This window comes from Medicago sativa, chromosome 1 (genome assembly GCF_051527215.1).
Source record: "Medicago sativa cultivar Bolivia chromosome 1, Bolivia_mono, whole genome shotgun sequence".
In the NCBI taxonomy this organism is placed as follows: domain Eukaryota; kingdom Viridiplantae; phylum Streptophyta; class Magnoliopsida; order Fabales; family Fabaceae; genus Medicago; species Medicago sativa.
Window position 1 is genome coordinate 29,199,674 of NC_140749.1, and position 23,160 is coordinate 29,222,833.

At 35.5% G+C, this 23,160-nt stretch overlaps 2 protein-coding genes, 1 non-coding gene and 1 pseudogene across 3 annotated transcripts; 2 read left to right on the plus strand and 2 right to left on the minus strand.

Moving 5' to 3' along the window:
- The first annotated feature begins 1,440 nt into the window (after window positions 1–1,440).
- On the plus strand, window positions 1,441–2,733 carry LOC146954101 (uncharacterized; annotated as a pseudogene).
- On the minus strand, window positions 1,801–1,907 carry LOC146954102 (small nucleolar RNA R71). The gene has a single exon (XR_015025160.1). It is a non-coding gene; the product is annotated as a small nucleolar RNA R71 (small nucleolar RNA).
- A 1,492-nt stretch (window positions 2,734–4,225) lies between the features above and the next one.
- Window positions 4,226–5,217, plus strand: LOC146954103 (uncharacterized). The gene is made up of 2 exons (XM_085743591.1): window positions 4,226–5,093; window positions 5,210–5,217. Exons 1-2 carry the CDS (start codon window positions 4,226–4,228, stop codon window positions 5,215–5,217), a joined length of 876 nt encoding a protein of 291 aa, XP_085599717.1.
- Window positions 5,218–12,129: 6,912 nt separating this feature from the next.
- Window positions 12,130–16,944, minus strand: LOC146954104 (malate dehydrogenase, cytoplasmic). Its single transcript, XM_085714000.1, has 7 exons — window positions 16,818–16,944; window positions 15,764–15,922; window positions 15,452–15,627; window positions 13,879–14,156; window positions 13,384–13,519; window positions 13,185–13,296; window positions 12,130–12,529 (listed from the first exon to the last, which is right to left on the minus strand). Exons 1-7 carry the CDS (start codon window positions 16,858–16,860, stop codon window positions 12,435–12,437), a joined length of 999 nt encoding a protein of 332 aa, XP_085570126.1. The 5' UTR covers window positions 16,861–16,944; the 3' UTR covers window positions 12,130–12,434.
- Window positions 16,945–23,160: the final 6,216 nt, after the last annotated feature.

The following is a 23,160-nucleotide window of genomic DNA, read 5'->3' on the forward strand; positions in this document are numbered from 1 at the left end:
TATTGCAAATTTATTTCCTTTTTGAATCTTTTACTTTAAATTGCATTTTATTTTATTTCAGGAATGAATATATGGTGGAAGGTGTCTTGGAGCAAAAGAAATAGGACTGGAGCAAATACACTGCAGAAATACGAAGATACGGAGACAAAAATATGTCTCCACAAAGTCAGAAGCCTGGCACGGCCCGTGCCAACATGTGGCACGGCCCGTGCCAACATGTGGCACGGCCCGTGCCAACATGTGGCACGGCCGTACCACCCTCCAGATGCTCTTTTGCTGCTTTTCTTCAAGCTTAAGTTACACTGTTGTAGTTTTACTGATTAGCCCTTATAGTTGCTTAGATTTTAAGTCAATTGTAAAGCTATAAATAGACTAGCACTCCATCATAAACATTCACCTTTTCTTAGAATATTTTAGTAACAATTATTTTAATAAAGTTCTTTTATTTCTTTACTTTCTTTCTCGCAATTTATTTTACTGTTTTCTCTCTTCTTCCCCCATGTCTACGATGAACATGAGTGAGTAGACTTCTTTGTCTTGGGATTATTGGATAAGTCTAATGATGTAATCCTAATCGAACCAATGCTTTAACCCTAATTTCATGTAACTTTAACTTCTAATCTAAATTCACCACTTTAACATGAATTAACCATTATCAAACTGTAGAAGCGAAAGTGGAGGGTTTGATAATTGTTAATCCATCATCTCAAACATCAATTCGTAATGCGAAAGCGGAGCTTTGATGTTGGAACAAGTGAATTTAGACAAGAATTGCAAAGGCAGTGAAATAGTCTTTGCAATTCTTGAGACACAAGTAGTTTCAATCCTTATAAGCATCTCCTAGTAATCAAGTCAGCGAAATAGGCTTGGTTACTAGGGGTAAACTCTCGCCGGACTTTCATCGGAAAGGTGAGGGGCTAAAGGGAAACCGGTCTTTAGAAATTAAGGTGTAAACCATGAAATTAGAAGTTAAAGTCTTGTCTAGTGAAGGGTTTGTTATTATGACGAACCAATGATCCCAAGGCTATTTTTATTAATTGCTATTTACCTTCAACAACTGAACCTCCTCTTTTAAATCTCTTTTCTCCTCTAATCATTTTCTAAAAGTTAATTAGATTTACCAACTCCCTAGCGGAACGATACTCTTTTACTACTATTACTTCGATAGACCGTGCACTTGCGGTTTGGCCTATCAAGTTTTTGGCGCCGTTGCCGGGGAGTTAACTAATTTAATTAACTTTTTCTTTTTTATTAGAATTCTCTTTCTTTTTCTATTCTTTTCTTATTTTATTTTTCTTTTATTTTTCTTTTCTTTCTGTTATTGTTAACTTCTTGGGTTCTCAACCTTTTATGCGAAGAACTAGAAATCGAGTGGTACTCATACCCGAGATCGAAAGGTTTTTACATAGAAGGAGGAGAGAGGCACGAGATAATACCTCCATGGCTAATTGCACTCTCAAAGAGTATGCAAAGCCGTCTACGGCTGAGCCACAAGCTATTATTGTGTACCCAACGGTTGAGGATGACAACTTCGAAATCAAGCCTGCCCTACTTAACTTGGTGCAGCAAAACCATTCGGGATCCCCCACCGAGGATCCCAATCTTCATATCTCTGTTTTCTTACGAATTAGTGGAACCATGAAGGAGAACCAAGAGGCCGTAAGACTTCATCTCTTTCCCTTTTCCTTAAGGGATAGAGCTAGTGCTTGGTTCCATTCCCTCGAAGTCGGTTCCATTACTTCATGGGATCAGATGAGGCAAGCATTCCTTGCCCGGTTCTTTCCCCCATCCAAAACTGCTAAACTAAGGGACCACATCACTCGTTTCAATCAAAAAGATGGGGAGTCTCGCTATGATGCGTGGGAGCGTTTCAAAGAAATGCTCAGACTTTGTCCCCACCATGGTTTAGAGAGTTGGCTCATTGTCCACACCTTTTATAATGGCTTGTCTTATACCACTAAGATGTCTGTTGATGCAGCTGCAGGTGGAGCTCTAATGAACATGAACTACACGGAGGCATACGCCTTGATTGAAGATATGGCTCAAAATCATTACAAGTGGACCGACGAGAGAGCCATCACTAGTTCTTCATCCTCCAAAAAGGAGGCAGGTATGTACGAAGTCTCTAACTATGATCACCTTGCTGCTAAAATTGATGCACTAACCCAAAAATTTGAAAAATTCAATGTTAGTGCTATCTCTTCTACTCCTGCATCTTCTTCTTGTGAAATCTGTGGTATAACTGGTCATATTGGTGCTGAGTGACAACTAGGTAGTGCTATTAATGGTGTTGAGCAAATGAATTATGCTCAATACAACCAAGGGATGAGACAAAACCAAAACTTTTATAAAAATCAAAACCCCTATGGACAAGTAGCACCACCCGGCTATGCAATCAACCAAAGAGTCGCTCAGAAATCTAATTTGGAAATTTTGTTGGAAAATTCTATTGCCAACCAAAATAAACAACTTCAAGAACTTAAAAACCAAACGGGATTTCTGAACGATTCTCTTTCCAAACTCAATACCAAGGTTGATTCTATTTCTACTCATTCTAAAATGCTTGAAACATAAATCTCCCAAATAGCCCAACAAGTGTCCACTCTTTCTCAAACATCGGGAGTCTTTCCTGGTCAACCCGAAGCCAACCCTAAAGCTCATGTTAATGCTATTTCTGTTGAGGGTAGTAAGTTAGGAGAGACTATTGTTAAGGTTCAAAACACTGAGAAATAAAGTGTCAAGCTTTTAGGTGAGAAAACTGAAAAACCACTTGATAAGACCGAAGCTCCTTCCCCTTTAAAACATGCTAAGATCAAATTGGAGGGTCAATTCAATAAATTTGTCAATATCCTTAAAAGAATTTGCATTAAAATCCCCTTTGCGGAAGCTTTGTTTAGGATGCCTCTATATGCCAAGTTTTTAAAGGAAATTTTTTCAAAGAAAAGGGCTATAGAGCATGGTGAGACAATAGCTTTGGCTAAAGACACTAGTGCAATCATCCAAAAGACACCCCCTAAGCTTAGAGATCCAGGTAGTTTTGCCATACCTTGTATGATTGGGAGTGAGACCGTTGACAAAGCCTTGTGTGACTTAGGAGCTAGTGTTAGTTTGTTACCTTTGTCCCTCTTTAAGAGGATGGGAATAGGAGAATTGAAACCTACCGAGATAGAGTTGAAGTTAGCTGATCGTTCTACCATTAAACCAGTCAGATTTGTTGAGGACATACCTGTTAAGATAGAAGGGATATACATCCCAACTGATTTTGTAGTCATTGACATTGAAAAGGATGATGACGTCCCTATAATCCTAGGTAGACCTTTCCTCGCAACTGCGAGAGCTCTTGTTAATGTTAAACTTGGTAGGATCGTCTTTCAAGTGAGTGATAAAATGATAGGATTTGAGTTGGAAAATGTTATGAAAGGTCCCGCTCTTTATTCTTGTTGCATGATTAAAGATCATGATGTGAAAGAACGTTTCATGGCGTCATCTACACAACATGATCTCTTTGATCCATTTTAAGGACTTTTTCTAATCGTCAAGCTAATGACTTTAAACGAGCGCTTCGTGGGAGGCAACCCACGCATTTAATTGCTTTTGTTTTGTTTGTTTTTCTTTGTTTTAAGTTGTTTTGTAGGTAATTGTCCAAGTATGATTCAAGAAAATGAAAAAAATTGAATCCCCCTGGACCAGAGAGGTGGCGCGGCCCGTGTTAAAGCCGGCATGGCCGTGCCAGGTTTTTAAAGCAAAAAAAGGATGGCCAAGTCAGAATGTTGGCACGGCCTGTGCCAAGGTTGGCACTGCCGTGCCCGACCTCTAGTGTGGTATAACCCCAATTTTTCTCTTTTTCTCTACTCATTCTCAAACACAAACCTCTCTCTACCTTCAACTTCTCTCTAAAACCTCCATAACCATCAAATCTCAAACCTTCATATCTCCATCAAAACGTCACCAAACCAATTCAATTCTTCCACAAATCAATCACAAACTTCTTTCCAAACACAAACCACCAATCAAAAACAACTTTCATCCACCCAAACCCATAATTCACCAAAACCCTATTCATTCAAAACCTAACCCAAAAGCCACAAATTCTCAACCAATCTCCATAACCAAACTCATAAACCTTACTGAAACATAAACCCCAACCCTAAACCAATCATTTCCACCATAAATCTTCCAAAACCATATCCTTCAACCAATCCACACAAAAGTCAACCTAAGGTCAATGGCTTCAAGAAGAAGTGGCAAGGAACCAGAAAGATCTTCCGGAGGACCCCCTCCAAAGAGGCAAGCACAAGTCAAGAATCATGGAATCCAGTTCAAAGACAACAAGCAAAGGGACAGGTACAAAACCCTAATCTCTAAACCTTTGCACCCTTCTAGATATCCTGATTCTCATACTTTGAATATGCTAGAGCTTAGAGATGATGTTTATAGGCTGATAGGAAGGCTAGGATGGACTGATATGTTAGAATCTATGAGGGGTTATGAGAATTTCACCTATGAATTTTTGAGTTCCATTGTTTTTACTAAAGATAGGTTGAATTATGATAACCCCAACCATAGAATCACCTTTAGGCTAATGAATATTGACTATGATATGTCTCTTCAGCACTTTTGTGATGCCTTAGGTTTTGCAAATGAAGGGTATATCCATGATCATTGGGATCCAGCTCTAAAGCCGGTTGACTATCAACCAGCTGCCTTTTGGGAACGTATCATCGGCCTTAGCTCCTTTGTCACTAGAGCCAATAAAGCTAGCAACATTCACAACCCCGTACTTAGGTACCTTCAAAGGGTCATGTCTTGCACTATTTGGGGTAAAACCGAGCTAGGAAACACTAGAACCGACGAGCTCTTCGTGTTATGGGCAATGCTCTATAACCACCCTGTCAACACTTGTTTCTATTTGATTGATTACCTAGACTTCATAGGTACTAGACCAGCCGGTAAAGGAGACATAGTGGTGGGTGGCATCATTACATACATAGCTAGGTATTTTGGAGTGAGTGAGGATGAAGGGATCAAACCGATTGAGGGAAATAATATACTTAACATGAACACCCTCATTGCTATGAATTTCATCAAACCTCGTCCACCCATTCATTACCAACTCAAGCTAAATGTGCCTATCTTGTTTTTACTTCCTAACCCATCTCGGACTACCATCGAGGTGGAAGAAAATTTGTTGTATGTTGATGATGTGCAGGTTCTTGAGGAGCAAGATCATGATGTGGGAGAAGGTGCTAACTTGCACCATGATGAAGGAGAAGGTGCTAACTTGCACCATGAGGGATACCACCATGGCCATGACGCCAGAGAGCTAGATGACAATGCAAGATGGGCATGGATGCGCACCGAGGTTGAAAGGATAAGCACCGAGCAACAAAGGCAAGGTGTTGAAATCTCCGGCCTAAGGAATGATGTTCAAAGGGGCAACCGCTTAACACAAGAAAACAATGAGATGCTCCGCCGGATGATGCAACACATTCATCTTCAAGGTCCTCCCTATGGACCTCAATGAATAAATTGTGAGCTTTCCTCTTCCTCTCTTCCCTTATCTCTTCTTCTTCTTTTTCCCCTTCTACTCTCTCTTCTTCTTCTTCTACTTCTTCTTCTTTTCTTTTAATTTTCTCTGAATCATTGAGGACAATGCTTCCCCAGAGTGTGTGTGTGTGTGTTGGGGGGGGGGGGGGCTAATAAAGTGTCTAGAGTCGTAGTGTTCCAAACTCCCTTGAACTTTATTCTTTTGTATTGTTTTTATAGCGAAAGGCATGATTAAGTAGCTTGTTTTTAATGTAAAATATGGCATAAAATTTTTTTGTTTTGTCTCTTCTTTAAAGGTTGTTTCTTGTACATGAAAATGATTTCTTGTGTTTTTTGTGTTCTTGCTATACCCACATCTTGTTTTATTGTGAAAATTCTCAAATGAGAAAAGCACCCGGTTGCAATCTTTGAGTAAATGTATGAGTAGGTATTTTAAGGAGCACGTTCTATCTTTAGTGTTAACTTAGACCCTTAAAAGTCTTTAGAGTAAAAGTAGTATAAGTTTGTGTGGGAAAATAATTAATTGTGCTTTATTGTTATATTCTCTAAATTGTTAAAGTTAAATGGGGCGGGAGAATGGCACCAACATGTGGGGGGAAGGACAATCCCTAACTTCCTAATTGTGGTGGTGACTCCCTAATTGAACTTAAATTCCAAATCCCTCAAATGAGGAAATAAATTCATCAATGCCAGGGGGAAAGGACACCCTCTCCAAAAAGACTTCCTACGCGGAGATGAATAAAAATTTTGCAGCACTACTTAGGGTGATCTTGAATCTAGGGGGAAAGGACATCCCCTCCAAAAAGACTTCCTACGAGGATAGATAGCCCCTAAGCATCTGCAGCCCCTTGTGCTTAAATTGTTAATCTTATTTAATTTTAACCAAATTCCCATCACTCTTATACGAAATGAAGAAAGGACTTTTCTCGGTTACTTTAGCATTAAGGATAGAACTTGTTCCTCATAATATCTGTCTTATACAGGAGCAAGAAAAAGGTTGGACTGCACACACACTCACTTGAGACTTGATGTTGGGTTGAATAGGTTCACGAAGAATGTTTGAAATTGCGATTAGTGCACTTGAAAAAAAAACCTTAAGAGAGACTTGTGTTTTCAATTGTATTGCCATGATTAATCTTTTTGTTGCTGCTATGTCTATTGCCTTTTGCTTGAGGACAAGCAAAGATTCAAGTGTGGGGGAGTTTGATGAGTCATAATTTAGTCTATTTTAATGCATTATTTAGTTTAGTTTTATTTAGATTTGATTTTATTTTATTGCAAATTTATTTCCTTTTTGAATCTTTTACTTTAAATTGCATTTTATTTTATTTCAGGAATGAATATATGGTGGAAGGTGTCTTGGAGCAAAAGAAAGAGGACTGGAGCAAATACAGTGCAGAAATACGAAGATACGGAGACAAAAATATGTCTCCACAAAGTCAGAAGCCTGGCACGGCCGTGCCACCCTCCAGATGCTCTTTTGCTTCTTTTCTTCAAGCCCAAGTTACTCTGTTGTAGTTTTACTGATTAGCCCTTATAGTTGCTTAGATTTTAAGTCAATTGTAAAGCTATAAATAGAGTAGCACTCCATCGTAAACATTCACCTTACCTTAGAATATTTTAGTAACAATTATTTTAATAAAGTTCTTTTATTTCTTTACTTTCTTTCTCGCAATTTATTTTATTGTTTTCTCTCTTCTTCCCCCATGTCTACGATGAACATGAGTGAGTAGATTTCTTTGTCTTGGGATTATTGGATAAGTCTAATGATGTAATCCTAATCGAACCAATGCTTTAACCCTAATTTCATGTAACTATAATTTCTAATCTAAATTCACCACTTTAACATGAATTAACCATTATCAAACTGTAGAAGCGAAAGTGGAGGGTTTGATAATTGTTAATCCATCATCTCAAACATCAATTCATAATTCGAAAGCGGAGCTTTGATGTTGGAACAAGTGAATTTAGACAAGAATTGCAAAGGAAGTGAAATAGTCTTTGCAATTCTTGAGACACAAGTAGTTTCAATCCTTATAAGCATCTCATAGTAATCAAGTCAGCGAAATAGGCTTGGTTACTAGGGGTAAACTCTCACCGGACTTTCATCGGAAAGGTGAGGGGCTAAAGGGAAACCGGTCGTTAGAAATTAAGGTGTAAACCATGAAATTAGAAGTTAAAGTCTTGTCTAGTGAAGGGTTTGTTATTATGACGAACTAATGATCCCAAGGCTATTTTTATTAATTGTTATTTACCTTCAACAACTGAACCTCCTCTTTTAAATCCCTTTTCTCCTCTAATCATTTTCTAAAAGTTAATTAGATTTATCAACTCCCTAGCGGAACGATACTCTTTTACTACTATTACTTCGATAGACCGTGCACTTGCGGTTTGGCCTATCAGCTTCGTCGCCTCACCGGAAGCCATTACCGATCATCGAAGCATTCTCAACAAGCGTTGCGATACAACCATTCTCACCGGACAGATCACCATTAGAAGATGAGTTTTTTTTTGCCTTAAAAAGCAAAAGAATTTTTATAAATAAGAACACACCACAAAGCATAATGCATACTTTGATGGTGGATAAAGTACAAGCAACCAGTGTACGGAAAATTCCAACACCACCAACAAAAATTGGAGAGACTAATAAGGGGCTTCCCCCAATCCTCCCCTGGACCAATAAAGTGTCTTGGATTCAAGTACCATTGTGCGATACTATAATTTGTATTTTTTTTATTTCAAATTCAGCCAGCTCAAAGCATTTCTTTTCACAAATTCGACCATATTATCAAGGCAAACCTCCTTATTACAGAATAACTTCTCATTCGCAAATGCACACGAACCACACCACACTAATTATTTTTGAGACACCACCTGCTAGCCCTTCAAATTGATCTAAATGCATCAAGTTGTCTTTTTGAAACACCGAGGAAACTCCTAGCCATTTACACACAACTTACCATATACCTGCAAAAATTGGACACTCAAAAAACAAATGAGAAACTGATTCTTCCACTCCACAACCTTCTGCACATTGAAGCGATCCTTGACCGATGACTCCTCTCCTAAAAAGATTATCTTTGGTAACTATTTTACTCTGAAATAATCTCCAAACTAAGCACGCAACTTTTGACGGAATTGATTTATGCCAAAGCCTTCGACCATGATGGATTAGGAGCACTTATCAATCTCCATCAAAATTTTATATGCCTCTTTTACCGAATACATATGTTGTGTGTCTTGAACACCTGTGCCTATTTAGAAGATGAGTTATTTACTGGATCATCTCGTCACATTATTTATTGTTGTTTTTGGATTTCCAAACTGTTGTATTTGGATTTCCAAATTCTATTATCTACCAAAGTTGTTACTCGGTTGAATCACGACCAGGTCGCTCTCTTTAAGACGTTTCGTGGCACTACCCAAAATTGTGCAAGGTAGACTATCAACCATGCCGCCTCCAGGATAAAACAAGCTCAGCTACAACAGTTCGATTAACTACTGCACTGTAGAAAATCGTTCGAGATTTACACATTCGAATATGGTACTAAGACCACTCTTTAATACTGAAACCACTTTAATATGGTATTATTACCATTCTATATGGTGCTAAAACCACTCAAATATGGTGTTTCCACCATTCTAACCTTTAAGTTCTCCAAACTTTCAATATGGTACTACGACCACTCAAATATGGTGATACCACCATTTCTCCTCAAATAGAAAAATATTTAAATAATTTATATACTGTTAAGATCATTCATAATTTCGACGGGACATTATTATTACGAAAGGGACTATGATCTTAATAGTACTCTTTATTCCGAAGGGATTTAGATTATTGAAGGGACTATGAACTTAAGACCACTCTTAATTCCGAAGGGACATTAAACCGAAAAGGGACTATGGTCTTAAGAACACTCTTAATTCCGAAGGGACAGAAAGGAGTAGAAGCAGAAGAATCTCGTTAGCACAAGTCGGAGGGAGAAGAGAGAAACCGCACAGGAAGCATCAACTGTGCGATTTGGTGTATTTTTTGAACTGAGTGGTGTCCTCTATTTATATAGAGATTCTATAACTGTTTTAGCACAAATGGCGACAACAGTTACTCTTAATGGATAAAGTTAAAATGAAGTTTATCCATGAATCAGTTCAACAACACTTGTGGATAGGATCAAAAGAAACAAATCCACAAAAGTGGAGGAAACAAATTATTGGATTTGAATGAAGGAAATATAAGAGATTTAATTAAATTCTTATTCTTATCACAACCACCATAAGCTAAATTTATGGGAAGTGATATTCTCGAATAAAAATAATAATTACTATTATTTTTATCATTATCAAGTATTTAAAATTAAATACCGCAATTTAAACACTACTAATGCGTGTGTTCTATTTTATGTGGGACCCCCACACTCTATTTTTTCAATTCACACAACATTAGATCAAAGTATGATTACTTGGTGTTTAATCTTCCAATTTATTTTCCAACATCACACTAATGTTCCAACATTTATCATATGGTCACCACTGCATTGCAAATCATTTGAAATAAGCTTACTATTCGGTCAAAGAAATGTCTTTAAACAATTAAAGATATATTTCAACCAAAGACTTGAAATTTGTTTGAAGAAATCACTTTCATCAATAACGTTGAAACACAAAAAGCTCTGTCTGAACTATCAAAGCATACATTCTAATCATTGAGAAATCTCAAACTAAGAAATACAAATAGTCAAGTGAATCAAAGCTCAAAATCTTTTCATAGAAAGATTTTTACTTGTAATCATTTAATATCATTTTGTATGAGAGTTATCTTGTTGTAATCACAAACACTCAATCCAAATCTGTTGTTATATTAGAGGACTAGTTTGGTCAAAGCCTTATATAAACAAATAAGTAGAAGATTTTAGCCAAATTATATCTTTAAGATAAATTTGAGCATATTCCATGGGACAAAAGATTCGATGGAATACAGTGGATTAAGTCCTTTTTCATTGAAGAGGCTAAATTATTATGTCATGGGTGGACTGAACTAGATTTCAGTTAGATATTCAACTAGTATAAACCATTGTGTCATTCATTTTCTTACTCTATATTTTAACTTCCAATATTTTACTAAATGTTTGTAGTTACATGTGTTCATAAAACCAAACCTTAGCAAATTTTGTTCAAACATTTAAAATCAAAGTCTTAAGTAACACAAATGAAACCTGATCTGTCTGGTGAGAACGGTTGAGTCGCAACGGTGGTAGAGAATGCTCCGATGATTGGTAACGGCTTCCGGTACGGTGGCAATCTGTCTTCGCGGTGGAACAAAGGGTGCCTGCATGCACGTTAGCACTCCAACAGTCAAGTCAGTAATGGAACTGAAAGAGAGTGTAAAAAGTGTTGTGAAAAGTGATGTGTACCTCGAGGGTGAAACAAGTTCACCCTTATATAGGCGCGCTAGAGGCATAACAGTCTCCGGGTTATGCGGCGTGTGATTAGGAGCGGGGAAGGACACGTGTAGCGTGATCCAAGCAAGGAGGCGTGCTCCTGTGTGACACGACGCATGCAAGTTGGCGTTCTCCATTGAGTGCGTAGCCTTAAGACGGCGTATTATTGTACACGTGTAGCCGTGTGAGTGGTCTTGTGCCCGGTCCAGAACAAAACCCAATGTAACGCTCTAAATTTTAAGACAATTTTTCCTTTATTTATTGTAAAAAGTTATGTGAAATTTTTATCATTCTTTTTATACATAAAGCCTACCTTATCTTAATATATAGCCATATTGCACAGCCGTATAATATTTTTATAATTCTTGATTAGATTGCACAAAGTTGTTGATTTTTTAGCAACGGTTTTGATTGCAGAAGTAAGCGATGGTTAGGATTCTTCGAATCCCTTCCATTTCCTTGTTGGATTAAATAAAAAAGTAATTATTGATAATGATTATATTCAAGTGATGAGTTCATGGGTTTGTTATGTCCCTCCAACTATCAATTGCACATGTTGATAACACTAAAGTCATACGCGCGCTACGGTATAGGGCTGTCAAAGGTATTGCAAGTGAAGAAGTTCCATTCACGTGCAACGAGTAAATAGTGGTCATCATTTCATAGATTCTTCGCTACAATTCAAAGAGGTAAACATGTGTTCAAGTAATTAATGCTTGATTTGTGATTAATGCTTTAATCAAAATTTGTTCATTTAATCCGTTAAGAGGATCAAAATTTCAAAAAAAAAAAAAAAATCTTAAAACCCCAACACATTTGCAAGCTTTTCTATTTATCCAATCATCCTTTCACACTCTAAAATTTAGAGGGAGATAGAAATAAATTTTGAAAGGTGAAAATAAATAGAAGATCGAAGTTTAAAAAGGTGCAAGTGCTGGTCGCAAAGAGAAATAATGTGTTGTTGCATGACTTACCACTTCACAAACGCAGAACACCCCTAAAATTGTAAGCTTGTGCATTTTTCCCCTAAAATCATAAGCTTGTGCACTTTTGCGTTTTAAATCAAGATTTTAACCACCATACCTGGTAGAATCTAAAAAAAAAAAAAAACACCGACAGCATCTAAGTGATAACGATAAACTACGAAAAAATGAACTCTTGCATTCATAATAAGTTCTCTAAATTCATAATTAACAGTTCATGGTGACTTTATTTTGCAATACAATTGCATGATACTCAATCACAAGGATTAGATGTATGTGTTTTAACTGCACGCTTGTGCAGTCCCAACAAACATCGAAATTCTTGTATCACCACTGTGACCAAAATCTGTTAGACTTGCAATACAAGTAATTCCAAAGACGAGACACTCATAGTTCATTTGTATCTAGAAGGAGCATTATTCAAAATTGAAGCTACTACTTCTATACACAAAAATAAAGCAGCCTAAGAGAGGCAAGAGTGAGCCAAATTCTTTTCCTCAGTCAGCTCTTCGGCTGTCAAGTCCAACTTCTTCCTTGAGAACTCATCAATTGAAAGTCCTGTGGATAAAAAAGGTGAAGAAATTGTTAACGCCGTACAAAATTTAACTCAAATTTGGCAGTCAGATCATTAAAAAATGTTTCTTTAATTATCACTACCTCTAAAGTCACATGATTCATTGCGATTAGTTGTTAGTGTAAAAGAGTATATAATTAAAAAAAAAAAAAAAAAAACGTTTTTTTTATAATGAAAGCACTAAAAACTATTTTTCCAGAAATTGCAAAAGAATACAAATTAATTTTAAGCACTAGAAAAAGAATATAAACTGGTCCATAATTTCAATTTCATTAGAAAAGCACTCCACCAAGGAGTATGAGGATTGTAAAATCAAGTATGGCTCAAGTAACAGTTTTATTGACAGTACAGAAAGGATATAGCAAATAATAAACACCGACAAATTAAGCACGAGGGTTTATAGTACTTTAGTTGAAAATGTAAAGAGGGATTAGCGCATAACAAAAACCGACAACTTAGGCATGAGGGTGTTTCAACACTTATGATTGTGATGGATGGTATGGTTTGTAAAAACAAAAAAGGTCTTTTTCTACCGAGTAAAGTGAATATACAGGTGTTTTACCAGTTATCAACAAACACCAAAAACTGAGGGGAAACATTTCACAAAGATTCAATATGCATAAAGTGATCAAAACTTACCTTGAACTATTTTCCATTCACCATTGGCACAGGTGACAGGGAATGAATAGATCAATCCAGATGGTACATTGTAGGAACCATCAGAATACACTCCCATTGAAACGAAGGTACCCTAACATTACAATGGAAAAGAAAATAAGCCGATCTGGAAGCAAATACAGAAGAATCATAAGTAAAGAAAAATTAAAATGTAGCCAACCTGGGGAGTTCCAAGAACCCAATCGCGAATGTGGTCACAAGCAGCACTAGCAGCAGATAGTGCACTTGAAAGCTTTCTAGCCTTAATAATTGCAGCACCACGTTGTTGAACAGTGGAAATGAATTCTCCATTCAACCTAAGTAGAGAAAAGTTGGAACACTTCAATATACAAACATTTTGAAAAAAGAATTTGCTAAGATCATACTCCCCCAGTTCCTTTTTAACTGTTGTTTTTGTAGAGAATTTCTTTCAAATTTACATGTCATTATCAAAACTGAATGCAATATGAACTATTCTTTTGCAAATAATACCCTTCACTATTTATGGCAGAGAGTAATAGGTGAAATGAGATCATAAATAGTTAAGAATGGTATAGTAAAAAGATATAATTTCATCAAAAGTAACAATTTAATGTTTTTCTTGTTATGTGTAAATACCTATGAACAACGTCTAAAAATGAATGAATGAAGTGAGTTTAAAGTGTTTGTGATATACCATGCATCGTCGGAAACAATTTGACGGACGGGCTTCTCCCCAGCTGGGGTGTTAACAGTTGCATGGTTGACATCAGGATACTGGGTTGATGAATGATTACCCCAGATTATGACATTCTTTACATCAGAAACTTGAACATTCAATCTTTCGGAAATTTGGCCCAAAGCCCTATTGTGATCTAGTCTAGTCAAACAAGAAATGTTTCTTTCTGGAATAGATGGAGCGAATTCCTTCAAGATCAATGCATTGGTGTTTGCTGGGTTAGCAACAACCAGAACCTGCAAGATATTTCAAAGCCTTCTGTAAATTTTCCAAAAAAATAAAAATAAAAATTACAATACAACCAAACTGCTTGTTTTCAAATAAAAAGGTACTCATTTCATGAATAAAATTAGACTCCTTGGCGATGAAATCACATGGACTTCATCATATGGATATATGAATTAGGTGGTGTTTTCCCATGCACCTGATTTCATGTGAAAATTTGCATTATATGATCATTTATCACGTTAATTCAATTTTCTAAAAATTATTTTAAAGTACGTAATTTAAAAAAGAAAAGTAAGCCCTCCCTCCCTTCCTAAACCCTCCATCCAAACACACCCTTAATGTCTTCATTGCGAAAACTAACAAATAAAATCAATATATTCAATCATAGTTTATTGGTCTTGCATCCAGCATAGTCGCAAACAAACCGATACAACAACTAAGTTTTTTGCGACTAAATGGGGTCAGCAACATGGATACACCATAGTGTTCTATAGTAGAAGAATCTCAAACAAATAATTTTTAATTAATAGACAAAACTAACATGTGCCAAAGAATAACAAATTTATTAGGAAAAAAAAACAAAAAAAAAAAAAAAAAACAGGGAAGAACAACAAATACATGTATATGTTTGACATTTTTGACATAATAACAGAATTTTATGTAAGGTCAGATTGGCTGGTTCAATTGGTCTACATGAGAGTCTGTCACATAATCGATATGAACTACTAATTGGATAGAAAATGCATACAAAAGGGTAAAAACTTGTTCTACATGACAAATTTAGTAGTACCGCTGGTTCAACCACAAGTTTTATTACCAAGAAATGAAATGTTATAGGTTTATATGATCTTTATAAAATTGAAAATGGAGTGACATATAATTATACAATATACTACATATGGAATTAAAAAAATATTGATGATTATTGATAATGTTATATGGCTGTTTATTCTTAGATAATGTCTAAGCATTACAAAAGAATATTCTATATTAAAATCACAAAGTTAAAAAGTAAATTTGAATGTCTACCAAAATATGGTAGGGATTTTGAACGTATGATATGATCAATTTTGTTTAAAAAACTTGGTAGTATAAATTTAAATGTAATGATGTTTTTTGAGGACCCCTTCCTGGACCCTGCATATGCAGGAGCTTTAATGCACCGGGCTTCCCTTTTTCTATATATACAATATTGGATATGATGTTCTCAAGCAGTTAGCCATTGACCCGATGACATGACAAAGTCCATTGCAACATTGGATACAAAGTTGCAGAAGTCTGAGTTTATGATGAAAGGAATTACCTTGCAGTTGGCAGCAGCATGCTTCTCAAGAGCAGAAGCCTGAGACTTGTATATAGAGACATTCTTTGACATCACATCCTTCCTCTCCATACCTTCTTTTCTTGGGAATCCACCAACCATGACAGCAATATTGACTCCGGTGCATGCCTCAACAACATCGGTTGTAGCAACAACACCTGAAACAAATAATTTCACACAACTTCAAACCTAAGTCGATCACACATACAAGCAATTATTAAATAAAACAAAATCGAGTCTGAGATTTCAAGCCATCAAGTTAATGAAACATTTAATACGGAGGATAAGTTATACCTTTAAGAAGTGGAAATGCAGCATCCACCAACTCCATTTTAACTCCATTCAATGACTCTGCTGCAGGAGCAATATCAAGCATGTGAAGAATCACGGGTTGATCTGGACCGAGCATCACTCCCCTAGCAATCATAGGGACAAGAGCATAACCAATTTGCCCTGAAATTTGACAGAACATTATATCAGTACAGCAAAATCAACCGAACCAGATTCCCTTCATGCCATTAGATCAAAATTAAATTAGACGATCTAGATTAATGGTCGGAAAATAAATCAACAGCATTATAAACCGCAGATTAAATCCAGTAGTCGCTACATTTCCAATTATGAGAATGCAACTTTCGTATACATGCCACATCACAATTTCGCACAATGTAAACCCACTACACATGAAATTTGGACAAGCTAGATTAAAGCTCGATAAAATTAATAAGAAAATTTAGAAAATACATGAGTAAAGACCCAATTTGTTCCCTCACAATTTTCTCTCGGGCCAATTAAGTCCCCGACAAAAAATAAATCCAAACTAGTGCCGGCATTTTTATACCTGGGACAAATAAGTCGATCTGTCATAATGAATTAGGGATTAATTTGTCCTCGATATAAAAAAGTGACTAATGTGGATTTATCGTGTCGGGGAATAAATTGGATTGAGAGAAAATTGTGAGAGACCAAATTGAATTTTTACTTAAAATACATATATAGATAGATCAATCAATCAATTAACAGATACATATGAAAGATTCATAAATAGAACACTGATCAATAAAACTACACAAATAACAACTTAACAATAAATAAATAAATAAATAAACACAAAACATCATCGTCATTCATCACATGATCAGATCCGAACCCATTAACAGATCAAGATCGAAACTAAACAAAGACAGCATTTTGAAACAAACCCATTATTTAAAATCAAAAAAATCATCAGAAAACATGGTTAGATCATGGATCTCGAATAAAAATGCAAAAACATAGATCAAAACATGGGCGATGAAACCAAAGTGAAGAAACAGTAGAGAAGAGATCATGGTGATGAAAGGAGTACCTGCGGCACCAGTGACAAGAACACGAACTGGGTCTTTGGCCATTTGTGATGAAATGAAGGGAATCGAAAATGGAAGATTGATGAGAAGAGAAAGAAGAGTTTTTGTTTCGGAGAGAGTGAGTGAGGTAGTGTTTGTGTTGTGTGATTTGTGGTTTTATTTCTGTGTGTGGAGACAGTGTTGCCACGTTATGAGTGAAACGACACTTCTTTGTTGCGTGTAGGCTTTGTTTGGATGTACAAAGAAAGTGAAAGGAAAGAACGAGAAAGGAAAGATTGTCTAAGAAAAGAAAGAGAGTAGAGAGTAAAAGGATTGTTTTGGTTGTTTGGTACAAGAGAAAGTGGAATAGAAAGTTGGAGTAAAGAAAGACCTAAATTTAGTAATTGACATTAATACCTTTAAACAAAAATAATATTTTAGTATATATAAACTAATTGTCTAGTCTATAGTTTTAATGGAAAAATAAAATGTGACATAAAACAACCATATGTGCTAACAAAACATTAGGCAGTAAATTATTCAAAAAAAAAAAAAAAAAGGAATTAGCGTTGAATTGAAAGAAAAAAAAATGAAAAAAGACACCAACTGGAATGGTAAAATGAATAAAGAATAAAAATAGGGGCATTTTGGACATTCTGAACAAAACACTTGGATTCCTCAAGCATTCCGTTTATATGTGGGCAGAAAAGTTCTAACGTGGGTCCCACAAAAATTCTGTATTTCCCTCATCTTTCTCTCCTCATCACTTTCTTTCCCTTGAAACAAACATACCCATAAGAAATGATTTTGGTGTTAACTCTCTAGTTCGTACATAAATAGGTTTTAGTAATGCAAAGTTGGACCATAAAATAAGTAAAGTGTCACTAAAAATTATTAAACACAAAAAAGGAAAGTGTTAAATATATTTATAATCTTTACAAAATCACGAGTTTTCAAGTTTAATCATTTGATCTGTCTGGTCGTGTTCATATAAAGGCAACGGCGTCGTAGGATGCTCTGGTTCGGCAGCGGAGTGGTCTTTACGGTGGAGCGAAATATACTTGTGAACATGTTAGCACTCCAACGCCCAAGTCAGTGGGAGAAATGAGATTGGATATGTCTAAGTGTGTGAAGTGAATCATACATTGAGGGTGATGCTAAGTCACCCTTATATAGAAGATGGAGGTGCTAACAGTTTTCGTGAGATGCAGTGCCTCATCAGGGAGCCGTTGAAGGCCACGTGTATGGTGCAGGAAGTGTGAGGGAGTCTTCCAGTGAGGTGGAGTGCACCAGAACTAGCGTGCTCACCGAGGGCATTGTGTCTTGATCTGGAGGTATTTTGTCCACATATCAGTATGGGATTGGCATTCTAGCATGTCCAAAACAATCCTTATTAAATTTCAATGGTAATTTTTATTCTCTATAATATTGTAGTTTGTAAGAATTGTTCATATTTTAAAAACCTTTTACAAAACATGGATATTTTTCCTCCTTCAAAATAATCCCAATAAAATGCAAATAAGGACTAAAAGCATAAGAAAGAAAATGTATAGATTAAACTTAAAAGCTTGTAACTTTTTGAGAGACTAAAAACATGTTTAACCCAAATCAAAACTGAATTTAAATTATCATAATGATTCATTATTTGGTGGAACTCATTAATAAATCACCTGATTATTTAAGGAATGGTTTAAACAACGGAGTTTATAATTATCTTAGATATCCAAAATTTATATTCTTTCTCACATGGAAAATGACAATAGGGATCGAAACTAACAAATAAGTAAAGGAGTTCAGGTTTCATTTTCAACATTCAATATAACAATTTTGATATTTTTGTCAATTCAATTAAGATTTAAAGACTTTTTCTTTTTGCATTTATTATTTGAGTTTAATTTATACATGAAAATTTGTGTGGTCTCGAAAAACGGAAAAAAGAGAGGCATTTAGATTTTTTAAAAGCAAAGATGTGAATTATGAGGGATCGGTCGCCCAAATATGAACTGAAGACTGATATTGATATACCTGAGTACAATACATTTTTGTTACCGATAGATATATTGACAGCTGCAGAGGCAATTGTCATTTGAAGGGAAATGCACTTGTGGATGATTCCCTTGTCTCTCCCTTTCTTTGGGGAATGGAAAGACGATAACAACCCAAGAAATGGTGAAGTATGTCCTCATTCAATTCTTTTGAAGTAATTTGATCCTTTAGGACCAATGTCTCTCCCTTATGTGCCTATGAGCGAGGCACGCCGGGCCATGTGTGAGGCATGTGCACCTCCGGGAAAGAACAACTTTTTGTTGTTTTTCTCCTGCAGGTTTGAGGAAAAATCCTAGTTTTTCAGCCCAAACCCACTTGGAAATCAGCCTATAAATACAACTCATCTCATTCACAATTATTCATTGAGAACAAAGCGGTTCAAGAGGAAGTCAAGCACTAGGAGCTTCAAGGGAGAAGTTTGTCCTCGACATTAGTCTCTAGGTTATGTTTTATTCTCTTGTAATTGACTTTAGTTACCATGAGTAACTAAACCCTAATTAGGTAGGTTTATAATATGAACCTTTATTTGTTTGTTGGATCTTTTTAATTCAATTCTTTTATTCAGTTATGTTATAATTTCTATTTAATTTTTCATTGCAAAAGTCTTAATGCTCTCATTGGACCAAGGGAATGTGACATACCTAGGGTTGGTGCCTAAACCTAGAAATAGAGCAAACACTTTTTTTCGAATGTTGCACATTGAATTTTATTCTTTCCCCTTTAGCAAGGTATACGAGAGACGGATGCCCGTTTGTAGAACTACTAAGGTAAAAGAGAGTATGCGATGAACTTTTAGGATTCATAGAAGAAGTTGGAGCCTTTAGATTACAATTTAGGAATACCAATTCTTTTATGTTTCAATTACCTTCTAGAGAGTAAGGCCCCACTCTAATATTATGTACGTTGGTCTACTGGACTTTGTAGGATTGACGACTTTGCACCCTTTAGTGTTATGTATAACCTTAGAGTGGTCAATAGGTGAAACTTGATAGCTGAAGGGATATACTGTCCCACAAACTCATCACTTGAATAGAACCCAAGAAGTAAGGTTATCATAATGAAAAGAATAAAAAAAAACCGAAATTAATGGTGAAATTTTGTTACTAAGTAGGAAGAACACATTGTGAATGCAGACAATTAAATAGAAACAAGAAGAAGAAAAATGAAGCGTTTTCAGAAAGATAACAAAGAATGAAAGAAAATATGAATAAACAGATTGAGAAACAGAGAAAAATACTTCTAATTTGTTTTGAATGGTGATAATGATGAGAAATTCGAGAACACAAGGAGAATGATTCGACCCAAGAAACCATAGAGAACAAATAAGAACCATATAAAAAGAATGTAAATTCCATAATCTGGACCTCTTTGATCCTTTGTGAGAAATTCGAGAACACAAGGAGAATGATTCAACACAAAAAACCATAGAGAATAAATAAGAACCATAGAAAAAGAATGTAAATTCCATAATCCGGACCTCTTCGATCCTCTATACCTCTTCGATTCTTTGTACCTTTGTTCTTAGATGAAAATAAATTTTCATAATCTTTTATACCTCTGATGTACCGTAGGATTCTCTTTGTAACAACTAGGTCTGAAAAGTACCTTCGTGATCCTATGAGTTTTTTTTTTGTAGAATATAGGATTATCCTTCTCGTTTGTATCTTTGATTAGTTGTAATATGGGTTATGTAGATGACACCGCACTATTGCAGTGTTCCATCTCAAACTTCTACAATATTTATAGTGCATACCTTCTCTAATGTATTATAATCCCTTTGCTTGTTCTCATAAATTCAATTTCCAAAAAATATGTTGATATCCCTATATCAGTCATCTCAAACTCTTTCTTCATATCCTCTTTTAAATAACTAACGATTTTTTCATTGCTTCTAGTCATTAACAAACCATCAACATAAAGCCACAACTCTATTATACCTTTACCAACAGCTTTTCTGATATATACACCATGCTCAATGATGCATTTTGTGAAACCAAGGTTCCTCTAAAACTTTTCTAACATCTTGTTCCACGATCATGGTTTTTTCTTGAGTCAATATAATTCTTCATAATAAATCCATGAGGATGCTCGATGTATACTTCTTCATCCAAAGGACGTACCATTTAGAAAATCATCCTTTACATTCATTTGATGTATAGGTAAGTTGTTGATGTCTGTTATAATAGTTACAAGTATGATAGTTTCAATCCACGCAACATGTGCACATACTTCATTAAAGTCTATTCCTTTTCTATGAAGGAAACCCTTTGCATCTAATCTTGTTTTTTGCGTGATCACTTCATTCTATAGGTTCATTTTTACTTTGAAAACTCACTCAAATCCATCAAATAGCTTTCTTCTTATCAGGAAGTTGAACTAGTTTCCAAGTTTGATTGGTTTATATCTAGTTCTTCTTTCATGACATTTCTCAATTTGAATTTTTTTTAGAGCATCTTCATTTATTTACATCTGTGTCAAGCTCCATTTCACATTCTTGAAGTCTAGTAGGCAACACTATTTGCCTTGTTTATCTTCTAAGCCTAGTTTCAGTTTGTGTATTGTTGTTCAACTCATCATATTCAAACAATACACTACTTGAGTTTTTCTTCTCATTTTTATGCTAGTATCATTCCTCCCCTTCATCAAATATCAAATCTATATTGATCACTATAGTTTTGCTAATAGGATTAAAGTTTATAACAACACCTCCAATTGAATCGTAGCCAATGAGAATAATAACTGATGATTTATCTTCAAGCTTCTTTCTAAGTTGATCAGGTATATGTCTATAAGCTACTAAATCAAATACTTTAAGATGCATTTCATTTGGTTTGTTACCTGACCACTTTTCGTCTTGCGTGGTGCCTTACAATCCCTTGGTGGGACATCTGTTCAAGATGTATGTAGTTGTGGATAATGCTTCACCCAAACTTTGCCACAGTTAGAAATCCATTGAGCATGCCTCTCATACATAGAGTCCTCTTGCTATGAGTGAAACCAATTGTCACATTCCCAAGCAGAAAACTAACGCAGATGCAGTACGAAACAACTGATTACTTGTAGTAATTGTAATTAACGAAGATGATAATAACTGGAACCAACAACTACTTTGAGTTGATTAATATTTATCAGTTAAACAAGATAAAGATCTCTTGTGTATTTACATATATTTTTTGGTATTTCTAGGCAAGTTAATAATTAATTACATATCATATTAAAAACCTTGGGATACACAGCCACAAAACCATCCATACATTAGAAATTATACATTATACATGAGATACACAACAATACAATAGAAATTATACATCACATATAAAATCAATCCACATATTATAATGAGCTAAATACGTAACACAAATTCAAAGACTTGCTTGATCTAACAAATAATCGGACCATATGGCTTCATTCCCTGAGAAGGAAAAAAAGTAGCATGAAGGTATTGATAAGCAAGAAAACGAAGATATCATCCCTGGTAGCTAGGGTTTCTTCTTGTTGTGTGAAGGCATATTCTTCATCTTCTAACTTTTTCCTCCAAGCATCATACATAAATCATAGCAGAACAACCCAAACAAAAAGCTAAGAAACTCAACCTGCCAAATACAACCCTTGTAATACATTTATCAAACAACCATATGCAACAAACTTTCAACGTTGATCATAACTCGGCAATCACCCCAATTTCACATGATGTTGGCCCTCAAATGCAGATAAAGAACTCATTGAGTAGTAGCTTCCGAAGTTCTCATCATCGTTAAAGACTTAACTTTATTATAAGGTAAAACCTAGAGGAGTTAGACACATTAGACACATATATAAGACACAAACATTAATTAAACATAACACATTAAAGACCTAATATATACAACATATTTCACTTGGTTCCTCCACAACCTGCACCATCACAAAAAATTAATCAAACACCCTCATAAGTACACGTTTAGAAAGAGTCTTCATAGAAACGGTGCGACGATGAACCCTATTGTAAGGGGTTGGATGAACAACACATTTTCTAAACAATATATTCCTCTCCGCCGCAATAGAGGTGGAGGCGGCAGCATGATTTAATAGCGACATTTCGGGAACCTAAGATGACACCACAAACGATAACTGAAATGTAACCTGAGCATATATTAAAACAACATCTCGGTTAATATAAAAGAATATGGTACGTTGCACAAACTTGATGGGGTGTATAACAACTGTTGGATATAATGACAATCAGTTATCTTTTACTCCTTTAATTATCTTTTCTTCTTATAACCGATTGGTACAATTCCTTTATGTTGATGAAAATATACTAATGGATCCTATGGTCAA

Coding starts and splice junctions, on each gene's coding strand:
- LOC146954104 (XM_085714000.1), bottom strand. CDS start 16,860: ATGGCCAAAGACCCAGTTCGTGTTCTTGTCACTGGTGCCGCAG. Junction 15,923..16,817: donor TCTTGTCACTGGTGCCGCAG/GTACTCCTTTCA, acceptor GTCAAATTTCAG/GGCAAATTGGTTATGCTCTT. Junction 12,530..13,184: donor TGAATGGAAAATAGTTCAAG/GTAAGTTTTGAT, acceptor TTTTATCCACAG/GACTTTCAATTGATGAGTTC.
- LOC146954103 (XM_085743591.1), top strand. CDS start 4,226: ATGGCTTCAAGAAGAAGTGGCAAGGAACCAGAAAGATCTTCCGGAGGA.